Genomic DNA, 24,467 nt, shown 5'->3' on the forward strand with positions numbered 1-24,467 from the left:
GATGATAAAAGATATCGTCATAGACATTTCAATGTCTAAAACATTTTGCAAGTAATAAAATTGCTTAATTAATGCTCACAGATTCACTATTCAGTATAAAAAAGATGTAAAATAAATAAAGTAAATGATAAAAAAACCTTGTTATACTCATTTCAATTTCTAAGACATTTCACAAGTACAAAAGTTGCTTAATTAATGCTGAAAGATTCACTATTCAGTCTACAAAAAGTAAAATAAATAAGATATAAACTATAAAAGATATTATCATAGACATTTCAATTTTTAAGATATTTTACAAGTTTTAAAGTTGCCTATTATAATAAAATAATGCTCAAAGATTCACTATTCAGTATACAAAAAAAATAAGATAAAGTAAAATCATTATATAAGATTGAAAAAGTTGTTAAAGCCTCTTGACACATTAACAAAAAGGTGGTCTATAAAAACATCTACAAAAAACATTGTCATAATACTTCTACATCTCCCACACAGACCTTGCAAGTCAAGGTCATTAAAAAAAAAAAGCCTTGTCGTCATTTCCCACAACATGTATTGAGCCAACCTACAATTTCAAATGTTGTGTATTTTACTTTAAATTACACTAGACATTAAAACTTATCTTTCCATTACATGGCAAAATGACAATTCTTCTCATTGTTTAATTTTTGATTTTTGTCTAATTACAATTTACCCTTTAATTATTGATAAAAAGAAATCAAGTAATTAAAATTAAAAAAAAACATGGAAAATTCAATTTCCAAGGCAAGCTTACTTGTATGCATAAAATGGCTGTGCATTTATAAATATTGTCATTTTGTAAGTAAAGATGATGGCAAGACTGCATGATCCTCTGTCTTCAAAAATCATCTTGCACGTTTTACCATGAAGTACTAGCACTTTGTTAATAATTTTCTTGACAGTTCATGATCATTGTCATTCGACTATCATATGATTTTATCTATGACTTTAATTGGTCAGTCATCACTAGAAGTTGGACTTCCTTCTCCTCTGAGCATGCTCAGAGCTGTTTCGGCAAGTTCATCAATGGTTGTAGGCTGAGATGAGATCTGATGAATTTTTGTAATAACTTGTTCTATATCATGTTCCCTGAAGGCTTGTAGAAAAAATGGATCTGAAAATAAATTCAATAAAATGTAACCGTTTTTTTTTTAACAAAATATAAGATGAAACTCATACAATTTAAAATTAAATGTTACTGATTCGAAATCTAATGTATAATTTCGTGGGTTTTGCGGAAGTCTGCTTACAGGTCTATAGAAATTTTGTTATTTGTTGCTAATTTAGTGGTTTGCCTATACCCAAAATCTATGAAAATCGGTATACAATGAATAATAATGAATCTACAGTATAATGGTGTTTTACTTTTGGAGTGTCAAGAACTCGTTGGAAGTACTTGATAAATTGCATGCTAATATTGGTGATTTTGAATCTGTTCAAAGTTTTGATTTTTCTACCCTGTATACAACATTGCCTCACATTCTCATTAAGAAAAAGTTCACACACCTAATTAAATGGGCATTTAAAAAATTAGAATGTGAATATATATGTTCAAACTCTTTTAGGTAATTTTTTAGTAGCAATAAACAAAAAAACTATGTTAATTGGACATGCTTTGATACTATATATGCCCTTGAATTTTTACTAGATAATATTTTTGTTCGCTTTGGGGATTCCGTATATTGTCAGATTATCGGAATTCCAATGGAGACTAACTGTGCACCACTTATTGCGGACCTGTTTTTGTATTGCTATGAATTACAATTTATGACAAAAATAAGCAAAGACCCATCGAAACAACATCTGATAAACAAATTTAATAATACTTTTAGATATTTGGATGATATTTTGGCTCTCAATAATGACGACTTTAGTATGTATATTAAAGAAATTTATCCTGTTGAACTTACTTTAAATAAAGCTAATACTAACAATGACCACTGCCCTTTCCTCGATCTTGATATCTATATCACTAACGGAAAGCTGAATACTAAAATTTATGATAAAAGAGATGATTTTTTATTTCCTATTGTTGTCACCATCTTACGGTGTTTATATATCTCAACTTGTACGATTCGCCCGTGTATGTAACAATGTTTTAGATTTTAACGAGAGAAATTTATGTATTACTGAAAAATTATTACACCAGGGTTTTCGATATCACAAACTAGTCAAAACATTTACTAAATTTTATCATCGGTATAAGGACATCATTCGTAAATATACATGTAGCTAAACATGCAGACTTCTTATACGTTCAGGTATTTCACATCCAATTTTTTATGGAAATATTCTTTATAAAGCACAAAAGTGTCAGTATTCACCTCAAAAACTAACAAAACCTTTGAATAGACTTATTAAGAAGGGATATAGTTACGATACTGTTGTCAGGTCATTAAAGATTGCATATTTTGGCGTTAATATTGATTCACTTATAGGGTCTTTGCATCGGAACTAAACACATTTATTCAAAAACCAGTTGTTGGCATGACACAGGTTATGTTCTTCTCATATATGTTATGATGGTATGATACTAAACCCCTAACAGGAAGGATTGTGCCTGATGTTCATATGATGAAATCATAATCTTTCAGTCAGTTTAATTGAAGTCTGGAGCTGGCATGTCAGTTAACTGCTAGTAGTCTGTTGTTATTTATGTATTATTGTCATTTTGTTTATTTTCTTTGGTTACATCTTCTGACATCAGACTCGGAATTCTCTTGAACTGAATGTTAATGTGCGTATTGTTATGCGTTTACTTTTCTACATTGGCTAGAGGTATAGGGGGAGGGTTGAGATCTCACAAACATGTTTAACCCCGCCGCATTTTTGCGCCTGTCGCAAGTCAGGAGCCTCTGGCCTTTGTTAGTCTTGTATTATTTTAATTTTAGTTTCTTGTGTACAATTTGGAAATTAGTATGGCGTTCATTATCACTGAACTAGTATATATTTGTTTAGGGGCCAGCGCCTCCGGGTGCGGGAATTTCTCGCTACATTGAAGACCTGTTGGTGACCTTCTGCTGTTGTTTTTTTCTATGGTCGGGTTGTTGTCTCTTTTGCACATTCTCCATTTCCATTCTCAATTTGATACTGTATCATAATTACATGATCCCCTTGCCCTGTAAGATTAATCGTTGACTATTTATTCAGTCATTTCATATATATTTATTCTAACCTTTAAGTAATTGCACCAATGTCCACAAGGCCACGTGTATAAAGTTTGGATCTGGTGATTTAAGGAACATGTCTATATACAATAGAATACCTTTCCTGTTTTCTACCTTAAGAGATTCTGGTAGGGCTGAAATATAATAGTTCAAGTAAAATATATGAAAATAAGATCATTGTTACATACCTCATGTACCTTTAAGGAAACTGATAAGATAGTTTCCCTAATTTTTTCAATTTTTCACATTTCTCAACCGACTGTAAAAAGATTGTTCTCTTCACTTGAAAAATAACTATTCTCGGCAAATGATTGGTCAAAATAAAGACACTTTTTTTTTCTGAATTTCCTATTGTGAAGTCACATCTAAAACATCAGAAAACTGACTGGAAATAATTTTAGGGAAATAATAGGTGCACTGCATGTATCCTCTATCAACTCAGTATTAAATTGTCAAATATTTAAGAGTAGGCTTGAAAAAGCTATGAATTGTCCATATTTTTAGCATTTAAACAGCAAAAGGCAACACATTAGTTGATATAAAAATATCATCTGTCCAAGGGCAATAACTCCAATATCTTATTTGTTATTAACATTGTTTTACTCTAGTGACTATATATTGGAAAACTGTATACTTATATCTAGATTTTGTCTCTTTGGTGTTGTTTGTTTGCCATCTTATTTATACTAGGACACCCCCGCGAAATCGCGGGCATTTCGTGTGTGGTTGAAAGAATGTTAACTGATGTAGGGTGAATTTTCGTAAAAAAATTTAGGACTGGCTCATTTCAGGAAAGGTATCAAAAGTTTTAGCAATGTTGACAGGACAATTTTGTCAGTTTAGCCCTCCCCCTTTTTTCCAAAATCTGTTATAGTTTGTTTTCTGTTTTTCTGTATACTATGAACATACCTATACTGAAAATAAAGTGTATTTGCTATTTACTATCAATTCCTAGTCTACTATCTAAGGCAGTCACTGATATAGTATATAGAGACTCTTTATCAGCGACCATGTCAGCGACTACCATGGATAGTAAACTTGGAGCTAATAGTAAATAGCAAATACGTTTTATTAATAGTATATGTATGATCATAGTTTACAGAAAACCATGAAAATAATTGTCCTGCCCCAAGTACTTTTGAAAATTATGTGCAATTTTAAAACAGTTCTAAATGGAAGTCTTGTTTATGACTAATAAGTCTGTCCGATGACGGAAACAATATCTGGACGCCTTTTTTCCGTTTTTCTCACAAAATAACCAAAAATGAATAATCATATATAAGAATGGATGACAAATGCAACTATGCATGTTACCTATAGGACACAGAGGCATGATGATTTATTTATTGTGGAAGGAAGAGAAGCGACACAAAAAGAGGCCTTCTCGTTTAATAGTATAGATATAACCCACATATAGTGGAATCAGATTGGTCAATTCATTGTTGTGATGTAATAACAATAATTAGAAAAAAAAGTCAACCATACATACCGACAAGAGAGAGTTGGCCAAGGATACCAACACTATTATATTGCACATCTGAATGACTTGATAAGGTTGCCATGGTTACAAGCTTTGTAAAACATTTTCCATTGTGTAGTTGTAATATTTTCAACTTCACATCATCTAAAAGAGTAAATAGATTACTTAGTATTCAATATATAAACATTGTGTCTAGAATATTTAGGAACACAATTTCATTTTGCGAAAAAATATTTTGCACTTCTAAAATTTCTAAATTTACACAACATATCATAGTTTAATATTAAGAGAAAAAAAATAACTTATAAATATATTGTAAATTCAGAAACTAATGCGTGTAATTATGATTGCAAAAACTTGAGCATAAATGTAAAATCTAATTAAGGCAATCATAAAACTTTTATGAAGAAAAATCACTACTGAAAATATGAATGCTAGTTTTAATTATTGTGAGACTGATTAATAAATTAGTAAAAAAAACATTGCAATCTTTATAAGTTAACAGTACTAGTACTGCAAAGTGCATTCTTAATGTAAGTATCCAACATATAATGTACATGGAACATGGTTCAAACTGGATTATCTCCCATATACCAACATACATCTCTATTATAAATAAACTTAACATTACAAATGCATTGTATGTATGCGTGATATATATCTATATCAAATAATTTTGTTACGTATAAAGTATGTACTGTTGTTTGATTATTTTTCTTATATAAATATTTAATTTCTGTACTTATAATATTAAAGTTTTGTTGACTGTTTTCATATTTGTCTGATACAAATGGATTTTGTAGACAGTAGAACATTCATTGTACATAATCAGACTGCAGCATTTACATTGTGGTTTAGGAAAGCCTTGCTATAAATAAAGGAACACATGCCCCATTTCCTTTCTCAATTTTATAATCATTATATAGCTAATGTAGATTTTCCTGCAAATCTTTCAGGATTATTTTAAATCAGAGGTTATAGTTTCAATATTTTCATGCTAGAATTTGAAGTTTGAAAAAAATTAAAGGAGATGAATCATAATAACACTATATACGTAAGGATAGGTAATAAAGCTGTTATTACGACTAGCAATATAAAACTTGTTTTAATTCAAGGGAAGCAATACTAACATCATCTGTGAGGATGCATTTAGCTATTTCAGCCGTTTTTTTATAATACAGAAGACAGAATCCTACCTTTCTTTATGAGGGAAGCTAGAGCAGCTGTTCATGCATAAGTTTTTTTTATATAAGAGGGGAGATAATTCTACCTTCATCACTGAAAATAGCTTATGCAGGTGGGTTTTTTTTTATAGTTGGCCACTGACCACAATAAATTCCTCTATCAGTTCTTTATAACGTTTTGCATCATTGAAAAAATTGCACCATGCACTTTTGTCAAATTTTTTGTGTGTGTAATATTTAGTCCTAGTCCAAATATATATCCAAAATTCAGAAAGATTGAACCAATCACTTTTACAAATTTAGCCAATACACATCCATACCCCTATTGACAAGTCAAGAGACGTTCCGAAAACTGTAAATATTACCTTTTTGCACTTGGCCTAATCACTCATTCCATATCAAAATCAGTTTAAATACAACATCCAAAAAATTATTTCACCTCTCTTCTTTCATTTCCACCCCAAAAAAATCTAAGAAATGAGTGAGGAAGGGAAAGAAAAAAAATTAAGGAAAAATGCACTCTAATTAAAAGGAAGTATTTTAGTGAACAACGAAAAGCGAGGTCATTAATTGTGGTCTTGGGCCTTTTGAGTGATCAGGGGAGATAATCTAAGAAGTTTTTTATATAAAGTAAAGGAAGTAATCTAAACTTCATGAGTGTGGATAACTAATGCAGGTGTTATTTCAGTTGGCACTGACATATTTCTTATAAATAAGGGGAGATAATCTTACCTTCGTCAGTGAGTATAGCTAATGCAGCCGTTATTTCTGCTAGCACTGTAAGTTTTGTGTCTATGTCCATCAGAACAAATGTCATGGCTTCTATACAATCATTGTCTATTATTATCTGTAAAATACATGGACAAATCAAAATGTCAGCACTCAAAAGTTGTGATTTATGTGTTGATGGAAACGAAAAACAATATTTAAATTGTTTATGCAGCTCTTAAAATCACTTAGTAAATATAGATTACATGTATATAAAAAAAAAGTGCACATTGCCACAAAGGCTGTTAATTGCTATAGTTTCATTTATTATCAAAATTTAAAAGTTTTTTTTGCAATTTTCACAATAATATTGATTGATTGTTGGTTGCTTAACGTCCAGTGGGCACTGTGGCAAATATTTCATGCATATTCAGGACGTGAACAAGTTAACAAAAAATACAATAGGTAGGTTGTTGTAATAGAGGCCATCTAGGACGATGGTCGGGAAAATTTGGACTGCCACTGGAAAATGATAAAAACATTGCTAAATATTTCACAATTTAAATTATCTATTTTCATGTTTACCAGTTTTTGTGAATTGAACGAAAATCATATTTTCAGAAACACTTCATACGGTGTATAAGCAAATTCTGCATTAAAACCTGAATAAAACTAAGTGTGTTGTATGTTCATGAATATTCATGATATGTGATCATTTGATTGCATTGAAAACCTGTGCGGTCATCTTTCTGGTCACTGACTATCGATATAGGCTATGAAATATGATTTATGTGTATCTGTATTTGTAATTATGATAACTATTGTGATAATGTGTTGTATTTGATATATATGATTTAGAATTACAGGTTATAACAAGTAGCACACCTACATTAGATTTTTTTTGTGAATGCCATACAATGTAAAGGATGTTCTTTTCTTGAAGCTTTTATCATTATCAATATAATGAAAAAAACTCAAAACATCAAATCGAGTAATTTAATTGGTTGATTTCCAAATCTGAGTACAAATATCATACTCTGAATTTTATGAGTCAGGAAAAGTTATCAGACAAAAATAAATAACTGTTGACAATATTTGTATAAATACAGTCTTATATGTAAATTTTTACCCTGTGGTGATCCCCAACAGCTAGATTCCTGAGTGTCCCTGCAGCATGCCTCTGAGCTTCTGAGTTTGAACTATCACATAAAATAGGACGTAAATCTGGGATTATCTTTTCTGAAATCAGTGGTATCTGAAAAAGAAATAAATCTTTTACAAGAATTACATATAAATTGATTGATTTTTTATTGTTTAACATCCAGTGGCAAATATCTCATGCATGTTCAGGACAACATATAAATTGTAGTCTTATTGTATACATCTCAATTCAACCCCTTTCCTTTTAAAAATATTTTTTTCAGTGCAAATAAATTTGAATCAGCATATTTAAGATATGCAAATTTCTGTATGCAAGGCAAATATGTCATTCCATGTTAGAGAGGCTGTATAAGTATTGTTATTGGTCCCCTGTTTTACCTCATTAGCTTTATGTATGGACAGGTTTCTAAGACAGGCCACAGCAGCACCAAGCGTGTCTTTATGTGAGGCTTTTGACTTGATTATATTGTGTAGGTGTGGTAAAGCTCCAAATTGTACTATAATTATCTGATTCTCATCTGAAAAACAATAAATCAACATAAATATGTAAAATTACCTTATGGTACTTAGTTCATGCAATATTATATGGTAAGCACATATTCTGTATAGTAAGACTCAAAATTTGTCATTTTCTTGGGGGGACCTCAAACGCTAATACATGTATACCCAAAATGCCATTCAATTCTCAGAAGAAATTTGGCAAAGATTTTATTCACTGAACACACAACTTTTCTATTATGTAACACTGAATCCTGTGTCAGATAAAAATGAACACTGGTTAAATTTGACTTAATATATCAGTATTATTATATACTGGAACAGGACAATTATAAGAACACCGACACAGTTACATAATGAGCCAAATGTTTATTTTTTCACAGCTACATCTAGTTTCATTACAATAAACATATTAAATTGTCTTATTCAACAATCATTATGTCTTATCTTATTCAACAATGTCTTGTCTTATTCAACAATGTCTTGTCTTATTCAACAATGTCTTGTCTTATTCAACAATGTCTTGACTTATTCAACAATGTCTTGACTTATTCAACAATGTCTTGTCTTATTCAACAATGTCTTTCAATTAAATATACACAGAGATATGTTGAGCAAATAGAATTTGTCTTCCATATGTAATAAAAATGATATTGGTGATGAATTGCATTATATATTAGAATGTAAATACTTTGAAGAAAACAGGAAACATTGTCTGTCACATTATTATTTAAACAAGAATGTGTCCAAAGTACACGGATGCCCCACTCACACTATCATTTTCCATGTTCAATGGACCATGAAATTGGATAAAAAATATAATTAGGCATTAAAATTAGAAAGATAATATCATAGGGAACATGTGTACTAAGTATCAAGTTGATTGGACTTCAACTTCATCAAAAACTACCTTGACCAAAAACTTTAACCTGAAACATGCACTTTCATTTTCTATGTTCAGTGGACCTGAAATTGGGGTCAAAAGTTTAATTTGGCTTTAAAATTAGAAAGATCATATCATAAGGAACATGTGTACTAAGTTTCAAGTTGATTGGACTTCAACTTCATCAAAAACTACCTTGACCAAAAACTTTAACCTGAAACATGCACTTTCATTTTCTATGTTCAGTGGACCGTGAAATTGGGGTCAAAAGTTTAATTTGGCTTTAAAATTAGAAAGATCATATCATAAGGAACATGTGTACTAAGTTTCAAGTTGATTGGACTTCAACTTCATCAAAAACTACCTTGACCAAAAACTTTAACCTGAAAAACTTTAACCTGAAACATGCACTTTCATTTTCTATGTTCAGTGGACCGTGAAATTGGGGTCAAAAGTTTAATTTGGCTTTAAAATTAGAAAGATCATATCATAAGGAACATGTGTACTAAGTTTCAAGTTGATTGGACTTCAACTTCATCAAAAACTACCTTGACCAAAAACTTTAACCTGAAAAACTTTAACCTGAAACATGCACTTTCATTTTCTATGTTCAGTGGACCGTGAAATTGGGGTCAAAAGTTTAATTTGGCTTTAAAATTAGAAAGATCATATCATAAGGAACATGTGTACTAAGTTTCAAGTTGATTGGACTTCAACTTCATCAAAAACTACCTTGACCAAAAACTTTAACCTGAAAAACTTTAACCTGAAACATGCACTTTCATTTTCTATGTTCAGTGGACCGTGAAATTGGGGTCAAAAGTATAATTTGGCTTTAAAATTAGAAAGATCATATCATAAGGAACATGTGTACTAAGTTTCAAGTTGATTGGACTTCAACTTCATCAAAAACTACCTTGACCAAAAACTTTAACCTGAAGCGGGACAGACGGACGAACGAACAGACGAACGAACGAACGAACGAACAGACGGACGGACGAACGGACGCACAGACCAGAAAACATAATGCCCCTCTACTATCGTAGGTGGGGCATAAAAATGCAAATATTGTCAAATACAATCAGATTATGTCTTCAAAAAACAAATCAGAATTGATTAAACTATGTAAATTCATAAAGATTATTAACACAGGTGTACATGCTCCTGGCTAAAATGGACTTCATATATTGTCTTAGCAACTATTTTGTTTGTTCTGTCTTGTTGTAAATATTGCACATAATTGTCTTCTCTTCTCTATACCTATGTATATGGTTTATTGAGAATAAAGATATATATATAAAACTATCATTAAAATGTTTATTTCAATACAACGTATTCCCCTTCATTAAACATTCAAGTGAAAATCAATTGTAACACCTTTGAACTTCTCTTTCAATCTATTATAATATAATGTAATGATAAACAGCTGTTTCAGGTAAATGTCACAGGTGAGTGAACAAATCCACTATGTTTTTATGTAAACTGTTTGTATAAGCAGCTAGTTACAAAACTCAAATGTTTATTTTACAAATATATGTTTTTATTTGATTTCAAGTTCATTTAATCACTACAGTAACTGTGATTTTTTTATTATTAGAGGGCTATCATTTTTGTGGATTTCGCAGGTATAAATGAACGAGGAATTTTTTTATCAATGAAGTGCAATTTTGCAACACCAGAAAATTTAATATCCAAGAAAATACAATTTCCCCCCATCCATGAAAAATTGGTACCCATGCCTAAAAATTAATCCATGGTGAACTGCAATAGTAGAATATACATATTATATAAATAAATTTCGAGACAGATTATTTTTTAATTTAACGGCTTATTTCTTTTACACCAAAAATGCATCCAATTAAATTTCTTACTTAGAAAACAAGTGCACAATTTTCTAACGCATTTAATATAATTCGAACATCTGGCATATACATGTATATTATTCACATCGTAAAACATTCATCCAAAATACAATTTTTTCATCGATAACAAAAGTTCTTTCTTTTTGCGTCGTAACCGTTTTATGAAAATATGTAAATAACTTATTTAGGCTACCAAAATGTAATATATTGCGTCGAAAACAAAAGTTCTTTCTTTTTTGCGTCTTAACCAAATACTTTAGAAAATGTGTAAATAACTTATGTAAGCTAATGAGTCAGCCATTTATATGAATGAACCTTAATCCGCTCTGTGCTTACAATCAATAATTTTCTTCCTTCTAGACAAAACATATCAATGATTTTGATCATTGTTGTGATAACTATATTATTTCAAGTCTAGAGATGAATCATTTATATAGATTTATGTCAATTTTATTTATTTATATAACTGAACATAAACAAAGTATGTAATTCAAGGTGTTTTTAGAGTCCTTGAGAACACTTAAGTAATTCAGATTATATCAATGTACTCATTTGTCGGGCTGTTCAATATAGTTTTTATAAGAATTCTGCGACTGTTTTATAAATTGTTTATATCATTTCAGGGCCTTTTATAGCTGACTATGCGGTATGGGCTTTGCTCATTGTTCAAGGCCTTGCAGTGACCTATAGTTGTGAATTTCTGTGTCATTTTGGTCTCTTGTGGAGAGTTGTCTCATTGGCAAACATACCCCATCTTCTTTTTTATATCAACTTTAAAATGAAAATACTTATATATTTACCATACATGTATGTATGTATGCACACTACAGATGACCAGGGCCAGTCTTAATAATAATTCCAAAAATGGTCACAGTGACCTATATAGTACTGTACTATGATATGGTATGAGTGCCAATGAGACAACTCTCCATACATGTTTCAACAGAAAACCAATAAGCTATATAGCAACAAACGACAACCACTAATTAAAAGGCTCCTGCTTTGGGACAGGAACATACAGACCAGCACATACAGAATGTGCCTGGTTAAACCATGCTAACTACCTACAATTTAACCTGATGCACACATTTTTTTCATTTCCATGTTCAGGAGGGGGTAAAAACATATACTCACCATCAGATGCAATATTCCTGAGAGCAAAACATGCTTGGCATTTAACCTGTAAAATATAATATTGAATGTAATATAAATCACCTTCAGAAAACAATGACCAACAACTTAAAGCCTTTTACTCATTCCTTCAAAAACACTATAGCAAATTCATTACTCTTGTGGTGCATAAAACTTTAATGCACAGATATTTATATTTTTCATGGATTCTGTTGCCATAAGTGAACCAGAAATTTAAATGTTCAATTAAATACAAATTTACCTTTGACATTGGTTAATAAACAGTTATCACAGAGATATGTCTCGCTTTTTTGTAATTTCGATAATACAAATGTTGAAATTAAAATAACAACACTTAAACATGTAAAGTTTTGCAATGCTTATGCAACTTCATACCAATTATCATTGACCTACCACTAATGGTTCCTTATAAAGTGACCTAATCACAAACTAATACATGAAAAATAATTTAAATTTCAAAGTGAATAGACCATAACTGAGGGAGCGGGGTCAAATAATCTCCATGGTAATGAGATGTGCCAATGATAATACAACTGTATACCAAATATCTTTGACCTACCACTAGCAATGACTAGTGGTTTACCATTAACTATATCTAATCACAAACTAATACATAGTTGACGCCACTGTCGCCACCACCACCGCTGCTGCTGCCCCAGAAATAGCATACCTATGTCTCGCTTTTTGACTCAATCAAGCGAGACAAAAACCATGAAATCTGTAGTCTGAATGAATAGAAATCAGAACCAATGAAAATAGTTGAATTCTTAGTACACTTTTTTCACAATAATCATGAACCTTACCCTTTCCTTTTTAGTAGACATTAACTTGACCAGTTGTTTTATTACAGCGTAATGTCCAATGGCTGTCATCATAGTGCGATGTTTGTCGTTGACAGCAAGATTACTGAGGGATGCGGCTACATAATACTGTACATCAATATCACTGGAGTGTAGAATATCAATTAATACTGGTATAGCACCTTTTGTTACTAAGTCATTTCTGTAAGATTCTGTAAATATAAATAAATGATATTATTAATTAAGTTAATTTTTGAATCCTTGACCTCATGCAAACAATTTATATAAGAAGTTATTACTTAAACATTGAATTTCTTTATCGTCCTTCTCTACACCTATATCACATGGCTTAGTCACTACACAATTCTATAGCTAGTATCATACCTGTGAGACAAGAGGAGGCATTATTAGCAACATCACAATGTCTGAGGAAAAGTTATCAAGCTTGCTATTATCAAGAGCAAAACCGTCTTAGGGAGGGGGAAAGACCAGTAATAGAAAGATAATTGTTTTTTTTGTTTGTTTAGATATCCTAAATTATCAATAGCTTGACATGCTGTGCTCACTGGCAAATCAAAGATTCACATTGTGGCCGAGGCTTTCAACGATGAATAAAGCCCATACTGCATAGTCAGCTATTAAGGACACTGAAATGACAAATGTAAACCATTCAAGTGAGAAAATTAACTGCTTAATTAATATATATGGGAAAAAAAATGTAGATAGCAGATAATAGTTTTACTTTTGAAAAACTTACGTAGGTGGGTGAGGTTAAGTATAGCTCCAGCGGCATTTCTTTGAACACGTATATCTGTCGACTTCATAAGATTTATCAACGGTCTAATTCCATGGTTATTCACAATTAATTGTTTGTTTGAATCTGCAATATATATATATTGTTATCATTAAAAGCCTATAGGTAAAATTGCAATCGGACAATATATATATTCATGATAATCTAGTTTTAAAATTTTTCTAAAAGAATATTTTGAAACATATTCTTTTGATCCTAATTTGTCATCTAATTAAAAACCTTTTCATTAGCTATAGCTGCACACAAGTTTAAATCAATAAATGAACTGCATTGGATAGAAATCCACATTACGCAAGTAAATTTCCCACCTTTGCACATGCGCACACATGTTCTAGTTCATTCGACGTAGTTCTGACGATTTTTCATTTAAACCTTTTAAATTTTTTTATCAAATCATGCAGGTAAACTAATTTCTTATAATTTTAATCTTTTGGACTAAATCAATGAGCTACAAACTGCTGAAATGTAAGAAAATAATTGTGAATAGACCGATCAATTTATACGATGTCCGGTACTGAACATAGTTTACCTGTCACTTGAACAGGTAGATATCTAGTGTCCAACAACTAATTAGCCTTGATTAAAATTAGAAAGTATTGAAGTAGGGGTTGTTTTGATAGTAATTAATCATCATGTCACTTTTATGACCCGAAATATGTAGATGTTAAAGGCAAAAGGTTGGGTCAAAAAGATCGTGAATTATGTTAAAATGACCGAAAAACTAAAATGTATATGACCGTTTCATGCTTTGCCCAGCCTGACTTTTACCGGACATTAATCAAATGTCCGGAAATATATGACCGTTTTGGAAGCCCTGGTGTGTATACATGTACATGTGTAAACCTTTGATTTATTTTGGAACATTCAAATAATAAGATTATTTTGGTTTGTTTTGTTGTTATCTATATAACAATTAATCTTTCGAACAGTTACAGACTTTCGTAGAAATTAAATCAACCTGAAATAGGTTAACAGATGTATTGGTATTCATTTGCATAAAATTTAAGGTTAATTTTTATATGACACAGTTCATATATTTAGATATAGGAAAATGTGGTGTGAGTGCCAATGAGACAACTCTTCATTCAATAGATATAGGAAGATGTGGTGTGAGTGCCAAACTCTCCATCCAATAGATATAGGAAGATGTGGTGTGAGTGCCAATGAGACAACTCTCCATCCAAATAACAATTTTTAAAAATAAACCATTATAGTTCAATGGACGCATATTTTTATGAAGATTATAAAACAGATTGACGGATCAGAAAAATCTGAAAAAACATGAGTTATGATTTCATACTGTGGATTTATAAGGGACGACATCAAAAGATCGATGTAGGATAAAAAACTTAAATCAAATAGTTTGGAGGTGGACGGGGAGGGGTTAAAATTCTGCTAGTTTTGGATATCTAAAATCGATTTTTACAGTTTTGGATATCTAAAATCGATTTTTACATATATCTCTATTGGTAAATCAATTTTTCCCAAATTAAGTTCAGGGGGAGGGGGGGGGGTCAGTGAAAAAACTATGTGAATTAAGTTTTTTATCCTACATTGAACTTTTGATGTCGTCCCTAAGTATACAGGGGATACCAATTATATTGGATTTTGATAGTATAGGATAACAACATTCTTTTGAATAAGTAATGAATTTGAGGAGAAAACATCTGTTAACAAAACGAAAATACAACTTCTGTGCATATGAAGTGCATTTCTGAATTTATCTTTATCAGTATGATCAGAAAACTTAAACTTAAACATTTGAAAACCAGGGAAGTATAAATCATAAAAATGTTCAGAGCTGTTTGACTTGAAATGACCAAAAAAATTAACCTGTGTGTTTTATACTAATATTAACCTTGAAGGGAGATTACTCTGTCTTTAAACAAGTTCTTACCTGAGGTAGCCAAAGATGTTATACAACCACATGTATTGCACTGAACCTCAACATTCTTGGAATGTAAAAGTTGAACAAGAGGGGGGATAACTCCACATGTAACTAACACATCTTTATTTTGACCTGAAATGTAAAAATAAAATATGTTTATATTGTAAATAAGGAAACTATTGATAGGTTTCAATTAATGTGATTAAAGGGACTGGGTAAGTATTGGAATAAAAGGAATTCATATTCTAAAGTATATACAATTCGTCTAAACATCAACCCAACAATGTTAGATCTGTAAATTTGCTTTCGCCAATTTTTTGTTCTTCCCTCGCCGGGATTCGAACCCATGCTACTGAGATATCGTGACACCAAATATATATATCTGTATACAGCTTTTCCTCAAATTACAAAAATTAATCTCACATAACAAATGCACAAAATAATTTCTAAATTTACAGGACTATGATGTACTTAATTTTTTTTTACACAATTTGATTGTTCGCAGTTGTTAAAATTAGGCCTAAAATAAAATATTGTTTGTTTCCCCAATCCCGACCGACCCTGCAAAAATGGTGCTACTCATAAAATTTTATTGTCAAAACTAAGTCAAATATTATTTTATTCATTTCTGATTTTCAGGCTTGCTGGATTGTCCAATAATGTTCAAGCTTTTTGGAAAATAAAATTATTTCCCTACCTACCTACCCACACTTGGCTCGGCAGGGTCAGGATTGGGGAAACAAACAATATATTAATCTAGGTCTTAACTTCACTTTCAAAGACCTTGAATTTGTTATGTGTACAATTTTATTGCTGGAGGAAGACAGAGTGACAGGTCAACCATGCTGATTCTGGAAGTGGAAAAACCCTTAGAGTTTGCAAAAGAGTGGTGGTCGTAGGATTGAACCACCAAAATTTTAAAAGGATTGGCACAATTTTGATGGCACTGCCTAAATGCAAAAACAAGATGTCCAAGACTTGCAGGCAATTAAACTGTTTGAGAGTTAAATTTTCAAAATAATTTCTATAAAATTATTTACCTGGTCCAACCATGCAGAAGTTACTGACAGCCAAAGTTGCTGCTTTCTGTACTTGTATATCACGTGATCTAAGAAGCTCCACTAGAGGGCGTGCTATAGGTATTGTCAGAGGTGCTGACACTGAAAATACAAAATTGGCGTATTATTTTACTAGTTCATTAAAACAAACCAGGAAAACATTTTTTACAGTTTTGTTTTTTTATTCAGTGATTCAATTATAGAAGACAAAATTTTCAGTGTTCTCTAATGATTTTCTTATAAATTGTGTTACGAATGTTATGTTTTAATTTTTAACGACAAGTTGGTATTTCAATTTTTTGTTAATAAGAATGCTATTTATAATATCTAGGGAGAACAATAAATTACGCTATAATAGTGAAGTTTCTGGTTATTTCTGTATTGAATTATATTTGTTTTAAACATTTCTTTAAATTTTCTCATCAATAAACTTTTTGACATAGTAATGTTTTCAACATTTATATTTTTTTTAAGGTTGTACCTAACACTAAAGGGAGATAACTCTGTAAAATCAGCAGAATGTTTTAATTACGTTGTGTTGTTAAAGGAATATAAGGGATCTCAATGATCAAAATAAGTTTTTGTCAAATTGCTATATAACCAGTGTAATTTTTCTGATTAAATGGATGGTTCGAATTTAAAAATTTTTTTACATTTTTGTCAAAGGGTCAAAGTAAATACTTTTTATGAAAATTAAACGAGCCAAATTAATTTTAATGAAGGTGTTGGTTGGGTACCACCTTAAATTGTACATTTTCATTAAGGATTTCACGTAGTACAGTTTATTGATCATTATACATTTTGGTAATTGTACATCTATAAAACATTTCCATACTTCTTTCACTAACTTCTGTGAAACATAAAGCAGCAGATTTCTGTAATTCTTCATTATCTGAGTATGTTAATATACACATGGCTCTGATGTGTTCCTCTGTTAATACTGGATCACCACTGGCTTCTGTAAAATAATGAGAACATGATGTTAATATACACATGGCTCTGATGTGTTCCTCTGTTAACACTGGATCACCACTGGCTTCTGTAAAATAATGAGAACATGATGTTAATATACACATGGCTCTGATGTGTTCCTCTGTTAACACTGGGTCACCACTGGTTTCTGTAAATGTAATGTAAATACATGTTACTTTAAAGGAATACACAGATACATTTATTATGTGTTCTTTTGTTAACACTTATACATCACAAGATTCTGTAAAATGATTACAATTTGTTATATACATCTAACACGGCCCTGCTGTGTTCCTTTGTTAACACTGGATCACCACTGGCTTCTGTAAAATGATGAGAACATAATGGTAAATACATCTAACATGGCTCTGATTTGTTCCTCTGTTAAAACTGGATCACGACTGGCTTCTATAAAATAATGAGAACATAATATCAAAAACATTTAACATAGGTCTAATGTGTTCTTATGTTAACACTGGATCACCACTGGCTTCTTTAAAATAACAAGAACATGATGTTAATATACAAAATGGCTCTGATGTGTTGCTCTGCTAACACTGGGTCACCACTGGCTTCTTTAAAATAACAAGAACATGATGTTGATATACAAAATGGCTCTGATGTGTTGCTCTGCTAACACTGGGTCACCACTGGCTGCTTTAAAATAACAAGAACATGATGTTAATATACAAAATGGCTCTGATGTGTTCCTCTGTTAACACTAGATCACCACTGGCTTCTATAAATATAGAAAACATGTTACTTTGATGAATAGATGGGGTAAATAGACAGCTACATATATTAGATATTCATTTCATTTATATCACCAAAGGATTCTGTAAAATTATTACATCTTACATTGCCCAAATGTGTTCTTCTGTTAACACTGGATCACCAATGGATTCTGTAAAACAGTGGTTCAGCTATTGTATATATATATATATATATATATGCCCATGATATCCATTAAAATCTAGTATCCCAGGTATAATGACAAATCTTCAGTAAATAGATAAGATGTACATTATACCACCCTAACTCCATATAATATAGATGGTTCTGTAAATTCCGTCTCACTGTATCCTACTCCTTAGCTTTTCATATGATTATTGACGAAAGTGTTACAGTTAGTGGCAAATCACATTCTTTATAATGATCAGTAATATTACAAGCTAAAGTAAAAAATATATGTACAATGCATTGTCCTCCAGCAACAAATTAAGCAACAATCATAGCAAGATTTTTCATGTGCTAGTTTCCAAGGTAAAACTCTGTCAAAACAATTGTGTCACCCTTATTAGCTACATTATTCTGCCTCTAAGTTTGTTCTTACTCTTTTACCCTGCATGCCTAACAGAGAAGCACAAAATATCAATTTGAGTCTTTGATTTAAACCTCCTGCCCTCCAGTCAAGCATGATAGCATGAAACCACCTAGGCTGTTCCTATACCTATAATGTATTTACATGTAGATGTACTGACCTAACTCTTTTACACTGCCAGCTTATTAAATAGAAGTAGAAAATACCAATGCTAAGTGTTTGGTTTGACCACCTGCGCTCAATGCAAGCATGATACATGCAATATATTATACCATGACACAATCAAGGTATTTCCCTTAGCTTTTAAATTTACTGACCTAACTCCATATAATGTAGTAGATTCTGTACAGCTTTCTTCTCACTGTCTAATAAAATCATCTCATATCCGTTCCCATTGAATGACTTGGAATCTGACGGTCTGTGATAACATCCACATGACAAACACCACAAACAGTACTCTAGGAACTTCTTCAGTAGGTCTACAATCTCCTCTAACACACAAGGTTTGGACCTTTCAATTTTTATGTCAAACTTTTCCATGGTTTTGGAAGTCTGTAATGAAATATAATTAACTCTTTAGGTGTTATTACTTTTGTTTCATATGAAATATCACCTTAAAATATCTGTGCAATTGACGAAGATAAAAGCAATACCAGGTAACCATATGGCTTACAACAATGAGAAAACAAAATTATACAGTCAGCTGACATGAAAAATTTGGACAATTCAATCAAGAAAACTGAACAGCCTAATACAATACAATTTACCAAAAACAAATATGAAAAACATGCACCATAATATGGCAACCACTGAATAACAGACTGAAGAGGCAGGCACATTAAGAGAATGAAGCAAAGTGGCAAATCCAGATTTTTTTATAATGAGGGCCCGCTGACTGACCTAAGGGGGGACAATCAGTGGCATATCCAGAATTTGTTATAATGAGGGCCCGCTGACTGACCTAAGAGGGGACCTCTACAGTCATGCTTCAGTGATACCCTATGAAATCATCCAAATTTTTAAACAAAGGTGTAACCGGAACCTCCCCTCCTTTGAATCCACTTATGCAATTTTTTATTTCTTTTTAATAATTCCTAATAAATTGCTCTTTGTGAGCCCATTCAATGGAAATCAAAATGCTTTTATTATCTGATAATCTTTTATCATTAATTTTACATAAAAGTACAGCTCTTTAATTTCAATTATAAAATTCATGAACAATGTCAGTCATTGTGTCAGTACTATTTATTTTTAACTGAAAAAAAAATCATTACAGAAGTTAATTTAATGCTTACCAGAAATAATTTTGAATGATAATAATGTAGGTCCCGATCATTATAAAATAAGATATGGTTTATAACATATAACGTGAATACTCTCCATTATGTCATAAAAAGAAGACATCTCTTTGTTAAAACACATGCTTAACATGCTAGACTAAATATTAATAACAAAGGAAAGTCACCATGTGTTTATAACAAAAAATTGTAAAATATCTATTTATAACTTTTTTATAATATTTATTTTAAGGTCATTAAACTATTTTCATGTAACATCATTGTGAAATAAACTATTAAATATCAACAACAATCTATAAGAAAATCATTTAGATATACATCATGTACTAAATGATATAGGTAAATAACCTATATAAAATTTTACTTAAGATCACCAGAGACATGTATACTAAAGAGATTAGCGACTTGTAAATCTCGCTGACTTCACGCGTGTAAACTCGTACCCAGCATCCTCTAATCATATGATAACGAGATTAGCGGTAGTCTAGGCAATCGATAATAATCACTCGGAACACCCTGTTGTTTTTCTTTGTATTAAGGACCAGGACAAAGACCACAGGCACTTGTTTCTATTCATTGGAAGAACCGGCACTATCAACGTATATTTTCTTCCAATGGATAGAAACAAGTGCCTGTGACAAAGACTTTCAGAATTAAAATCTTGTATTGTAAACAAATTCACAGGTGAATAATAATGACACTGTTTACATGTAGCATCAATCGGTCTGTTAATTAGGGGGTCCCATGATTAGGTGTGTATGTGGAAAATTATTATCTTTGCAAGAAATAACTGTGGAATGTCGAAGATGTCAGCAAGCGAAATTTCCCCTTTTAAAATTAACTTTCAATCATCTCAATATTTATATCTATATTAAAATTGATGCTTGGTGGTTGTTGTGATATTCACGATGTCCAAGACAGATTTTTTATCATGGGACGACAATTTAGATTTAGATATATTGTTAGGGGAATACACAGACACTGACCCAATTGTAGATAGTGACGACGACTTTGTTCTAGCGAAAGGTGTGCACCCCCCCCCCCCCCAAAAAAAAAGGTCAAGGAAATTGACAAGAGTTTAAGTGCAGATGTTACTGCTATACTTTGGTTACAAATGTCCTGACTTTGACAAGATTCTGAAATCTATCTCTGGGTTCCGTCAGAGACATATATACACATATATGTCTCTGGTTCCGTGGACACACTTCAAGACAACATGGAAAACAATTGAAATGTAATTTAGGCGAAAATGTTATTTTTTTCTTCATCCTTTTAACAAGGACGCATTTGTTAAAAAAAAAAGGATATGCTAAAGTGCATGTGCTTTATAAAAGTATTTAAGGTCCTGTCCATGCATGCTATGTTAATTTTGTAATACTTCCCTAAGAAAAACTTTAAGAATCATCAATTCCGCCAAGATTGAATAATTATTTATATGAAAACAAAATGTCAAAGTGGCTTGGTACTTAATTTAAATGGCTTCGTGGTGCATATATGACTTATTAAGCATAATTTAACAACTTGACAAGATATGTCGGGCTACTTTACACTGTGATAAAAAGTTTTAACACCAGGGGTTCACACTACCTTGTTTATGATGTTAATAATTAATCTAGAAAGACTTCATCAATTTGTTAACAACAGGTGACATTTCTGCATGTCCAAGTGGTTTAATTACATGAGTTACTAACTTATTAAGAGGAAGAATCATACAGCTACTGATAACCTAACATGTTTGATCTTTACTTCATGTACCTTACAGGATGTTTACTTATTAATAGGTGTCAAATTATAAACAGTTTTATTACCATGATCAAGATTTTTAATTAGCAACATTAAAACCTGTATCAATGGAGCTTAACAACAAGAACATTAGCATGTGTTTAGTAATTTAATTATCATTGCTTTAATTTTCAAGTAAAAGAACATTATGACTCTGAAGCCATTTTGAGACCATTCAAGTAGTTTTGTTATCCAACGATCATTTTATTCAGGATTATCCTAGTCCAACTATAATAGAAGAAACCGTTTTATAGACCTTATATGTCATTGTTTAAACAAACACAGCCTCGAAATATTGCTTAGTTTTATTTATTTTTGTTCCAAAAGTCGGGAGCCTTATCGGGTACTGAATCTAAAATTTGGGCTTCTTGAATCGGGATATAAATTCGCCTATAATTTTATTAACTATTACTAAAGAAAGCTTAAAATTATAAATAAACTATGCCACTTCATAAATTTAAGTTATTTTAAATTGAATTGTGTTGATATAGATTGTATTTTATTATAATTTGGTTGTTTTCTGTACGTTAAAGCTGTTTGTAAATAATCAATAATGGCGGATTGTTTGGCGAATTTTCTACTCTCGAGAAATCTCGTGCACACGCGTGAAGTTGACCGCTGGTCAATAGCCGTAACGATAAGTTGCCAATCTCTGTATTTATATGTCTCTGAGATCACTCAAAATAAATTACATTATGATTAACAATATTTATATATATTAAACGAATTTATTAAATATTAAGTGTAACAATATTTGTGTACAATGTTGGTTTTAATAACTTGATAAAGAATTTATAATTCACACCATTTAAAAGGGGGGATTATTAGCTAAACAGCTTAATGAGATAACAACTTTAATAAAAAATTAACATCTAGAACTCAGGCATCACTATACATGTACAATCTATAAAAAATTGACAAATTGAGAAACCATTTAACCATATGATAGGCTCTTAAGATCATTATGTAAAATGACAACAATAGTTGTTTGAAGAGGGTTACACAATTAGGTATAAAACCTAATAATCTTCCTTGAGGCAGGTATATTGTCACCTTAAATTTCCTGAAGTATTTAGTAATAAAAATATAAAATATTATTTCCTCATGTCTTATAATCATGTATATAAATTTTTGAATGAGTTCTGGGGAATATACTGTTAGTAGAAGAGCAGATTTTTGAAGTACACATGATGCTTGGGGTGCACTGTGTATTATAAGAGGGATAACAATTACCAAGGAATTGTATATTGTACAAATCTCTGCATTATCAATATTCATGCAATAACCCTTTTATCATAAAATAAAGCCTGGATAACTGTTTTAACATATATATGCATGTCACTGAGGAATACACTTTAGATTTTGCAAGTATTTTTATCACCTCAGTACATGTACATATGCATGCACTAGCTGTTTTTTATTTACCTTTAAAACAAACAATAACATTTTTGTTAAAGTTTAAACATTTTAAAAATATGATACATGTATATATTATATGAATAAATAAATTACCTTAAAAAGAATGTTTATTCCCAAAATAATCCAAGTGATTCTTTTCACAATTACAAGTATTATATCATATCTTATCTTCTTTTACACAACTAGACACTTTAAAGCCTTGGATTAAACTACATGTACATGTATGATAAAATTCTTCAAGCCTTTTTAAAGATTAAATACATGTATAAAAAATGTCTTAAAGACATGTAAAGATATGCTAGGATTTTTTTTACCTCTTATCAAAATAGCCCTATAATATACAATGATAGCCAACAATGGATTACCACCCCTTATGTAACAAAAATAAACAGCTGTCCGGGTCAAAGTTCAAGCAACAGATTAGCAGGTAAACAAGTATTTTTCTTGACCAGGTAACCTGTTACACAAATAACTACCTAACAATTATAAGGCAAAAATCAATCAATATCAGTGCAAGTACATTAAATGAATGTAGGTCTTTTTTTTATTTTTTTTTTATTTTTATTAAAATTCTTTTTTTTTTTCTTTTTTTTAAAGTGAGGCCATTTCTTACAGCTTTAATAATTACTTTACAAATTCAATCAAAATCAGAAATTTGAATTGCATTTATCATATTGCCATTGTTAAACAGAGGTAAATAAATGTTGAAATTTAAAGACACATTCAAGCTAAAGGCTACAAAAAAGTAATGCCATGATATAAGAATGTCTTAAAATTTCCAGACCTTAAAAAAAAATTACACTAATATAATACAAAAACATGAATTATAAATTCACAATTTTTTGTTTACAATGAATTAGTACATGTAGTATGGATCTTTGATTTTTGATGTAATCCTTTCAAATCAGTAGCGTTTTTAATACCTGAATACCAATATTGTTGAATAAAAATTGTAGTTTTTGCATAATCGTTTTTTTTTTTTATTTTTTTTTTTCTAGTTCA

General features: G+C 31.0%; 1 protein-coding gene across 3 annotated transcripts in view; it reads right to left on the reverse strand.

Annotated features, from left to right (window-relative positions):
• Nucleotides 1-328: 328 nt before the first annotated feature.
• LOC143055699 (uncharacterized) overlaps nt 329-24,467 on the reverse strand; it is a 29,482-nt gene continuing 5,343 nt past the window's right edge. The window contains exons 1-14 of one of the 3 annotated variants that reach the window (XM_076228856.1): nt 23,559-23,678; nt 19,284-19,518; nt 17,509-17,631; nt 16,656-16,775; nt 15,625-15,747; nt 13,671-13,793; nt 12,917-13,125; nt 12,096-12,141; nt 8,097-8,236; nt 7,687-7,812; nt 6,582-6,696; nt 4,675-4,809; nt 3,194-3,319; nt 329-1,132 (exon numbers count right to left, since the gene is read on the reverse strand). In XM_076228856.1, the coding sequence (XP_076084971.1) occupies nt 975-1,132; nt 3,194-3,319; nt 4,675-4,809; nt 6,582-6,696; nt 7,687-7,812; nt 8,097-8,236; nt 12,096-12,141; nt 12,917-13,125; nt 13,671-13,793; nt 15,625-15,747; nt 16,656-16,775; nt 17,509-17,631; nt 19,284-19,506 (1,767 nt within the window). In that variant the 5' untranslated portion in view covers nt 19,507-19,518; nt 23,559-23,678 and the 3' untranslated portion in view covers nt 329-974. Of the gene's footprint in view, nt 1,133-3,193; nt 3,320-4,674; nt 4,810-6,581; nt 6,697-7,686; nt 7,813-8,096; nt 8,237-12,095; nt 12,142-12,916; nt 13,126-13,670; nt 13,794-15,624; nt 15,748-16,655; nt 16,776-17,508; nt 17,632-19,283; nt 19,519-20,261; nt 20,281-23,558; nt 23,679-24,467 lie in introns of those variants that run through there. The other 2 variants (XM_076228857.1, XM_076228855.1) reach the window with 2 other exon arrangements.

This window comes from Mytilus galloprovincialis, chromosome 12, assembly GCF_965363235.1.
Source record: "Mytilus galloprovincialis chromosome 12, xbMytGall1.hap1.1, whole genome shotgun sequence".
Lineage (NCBI taxonomy): Eukaryota > Metazoa > Mollusca > Bivalvia > Mytilida > Mytilidae > Mytilus > Mytilus galloprovincialis.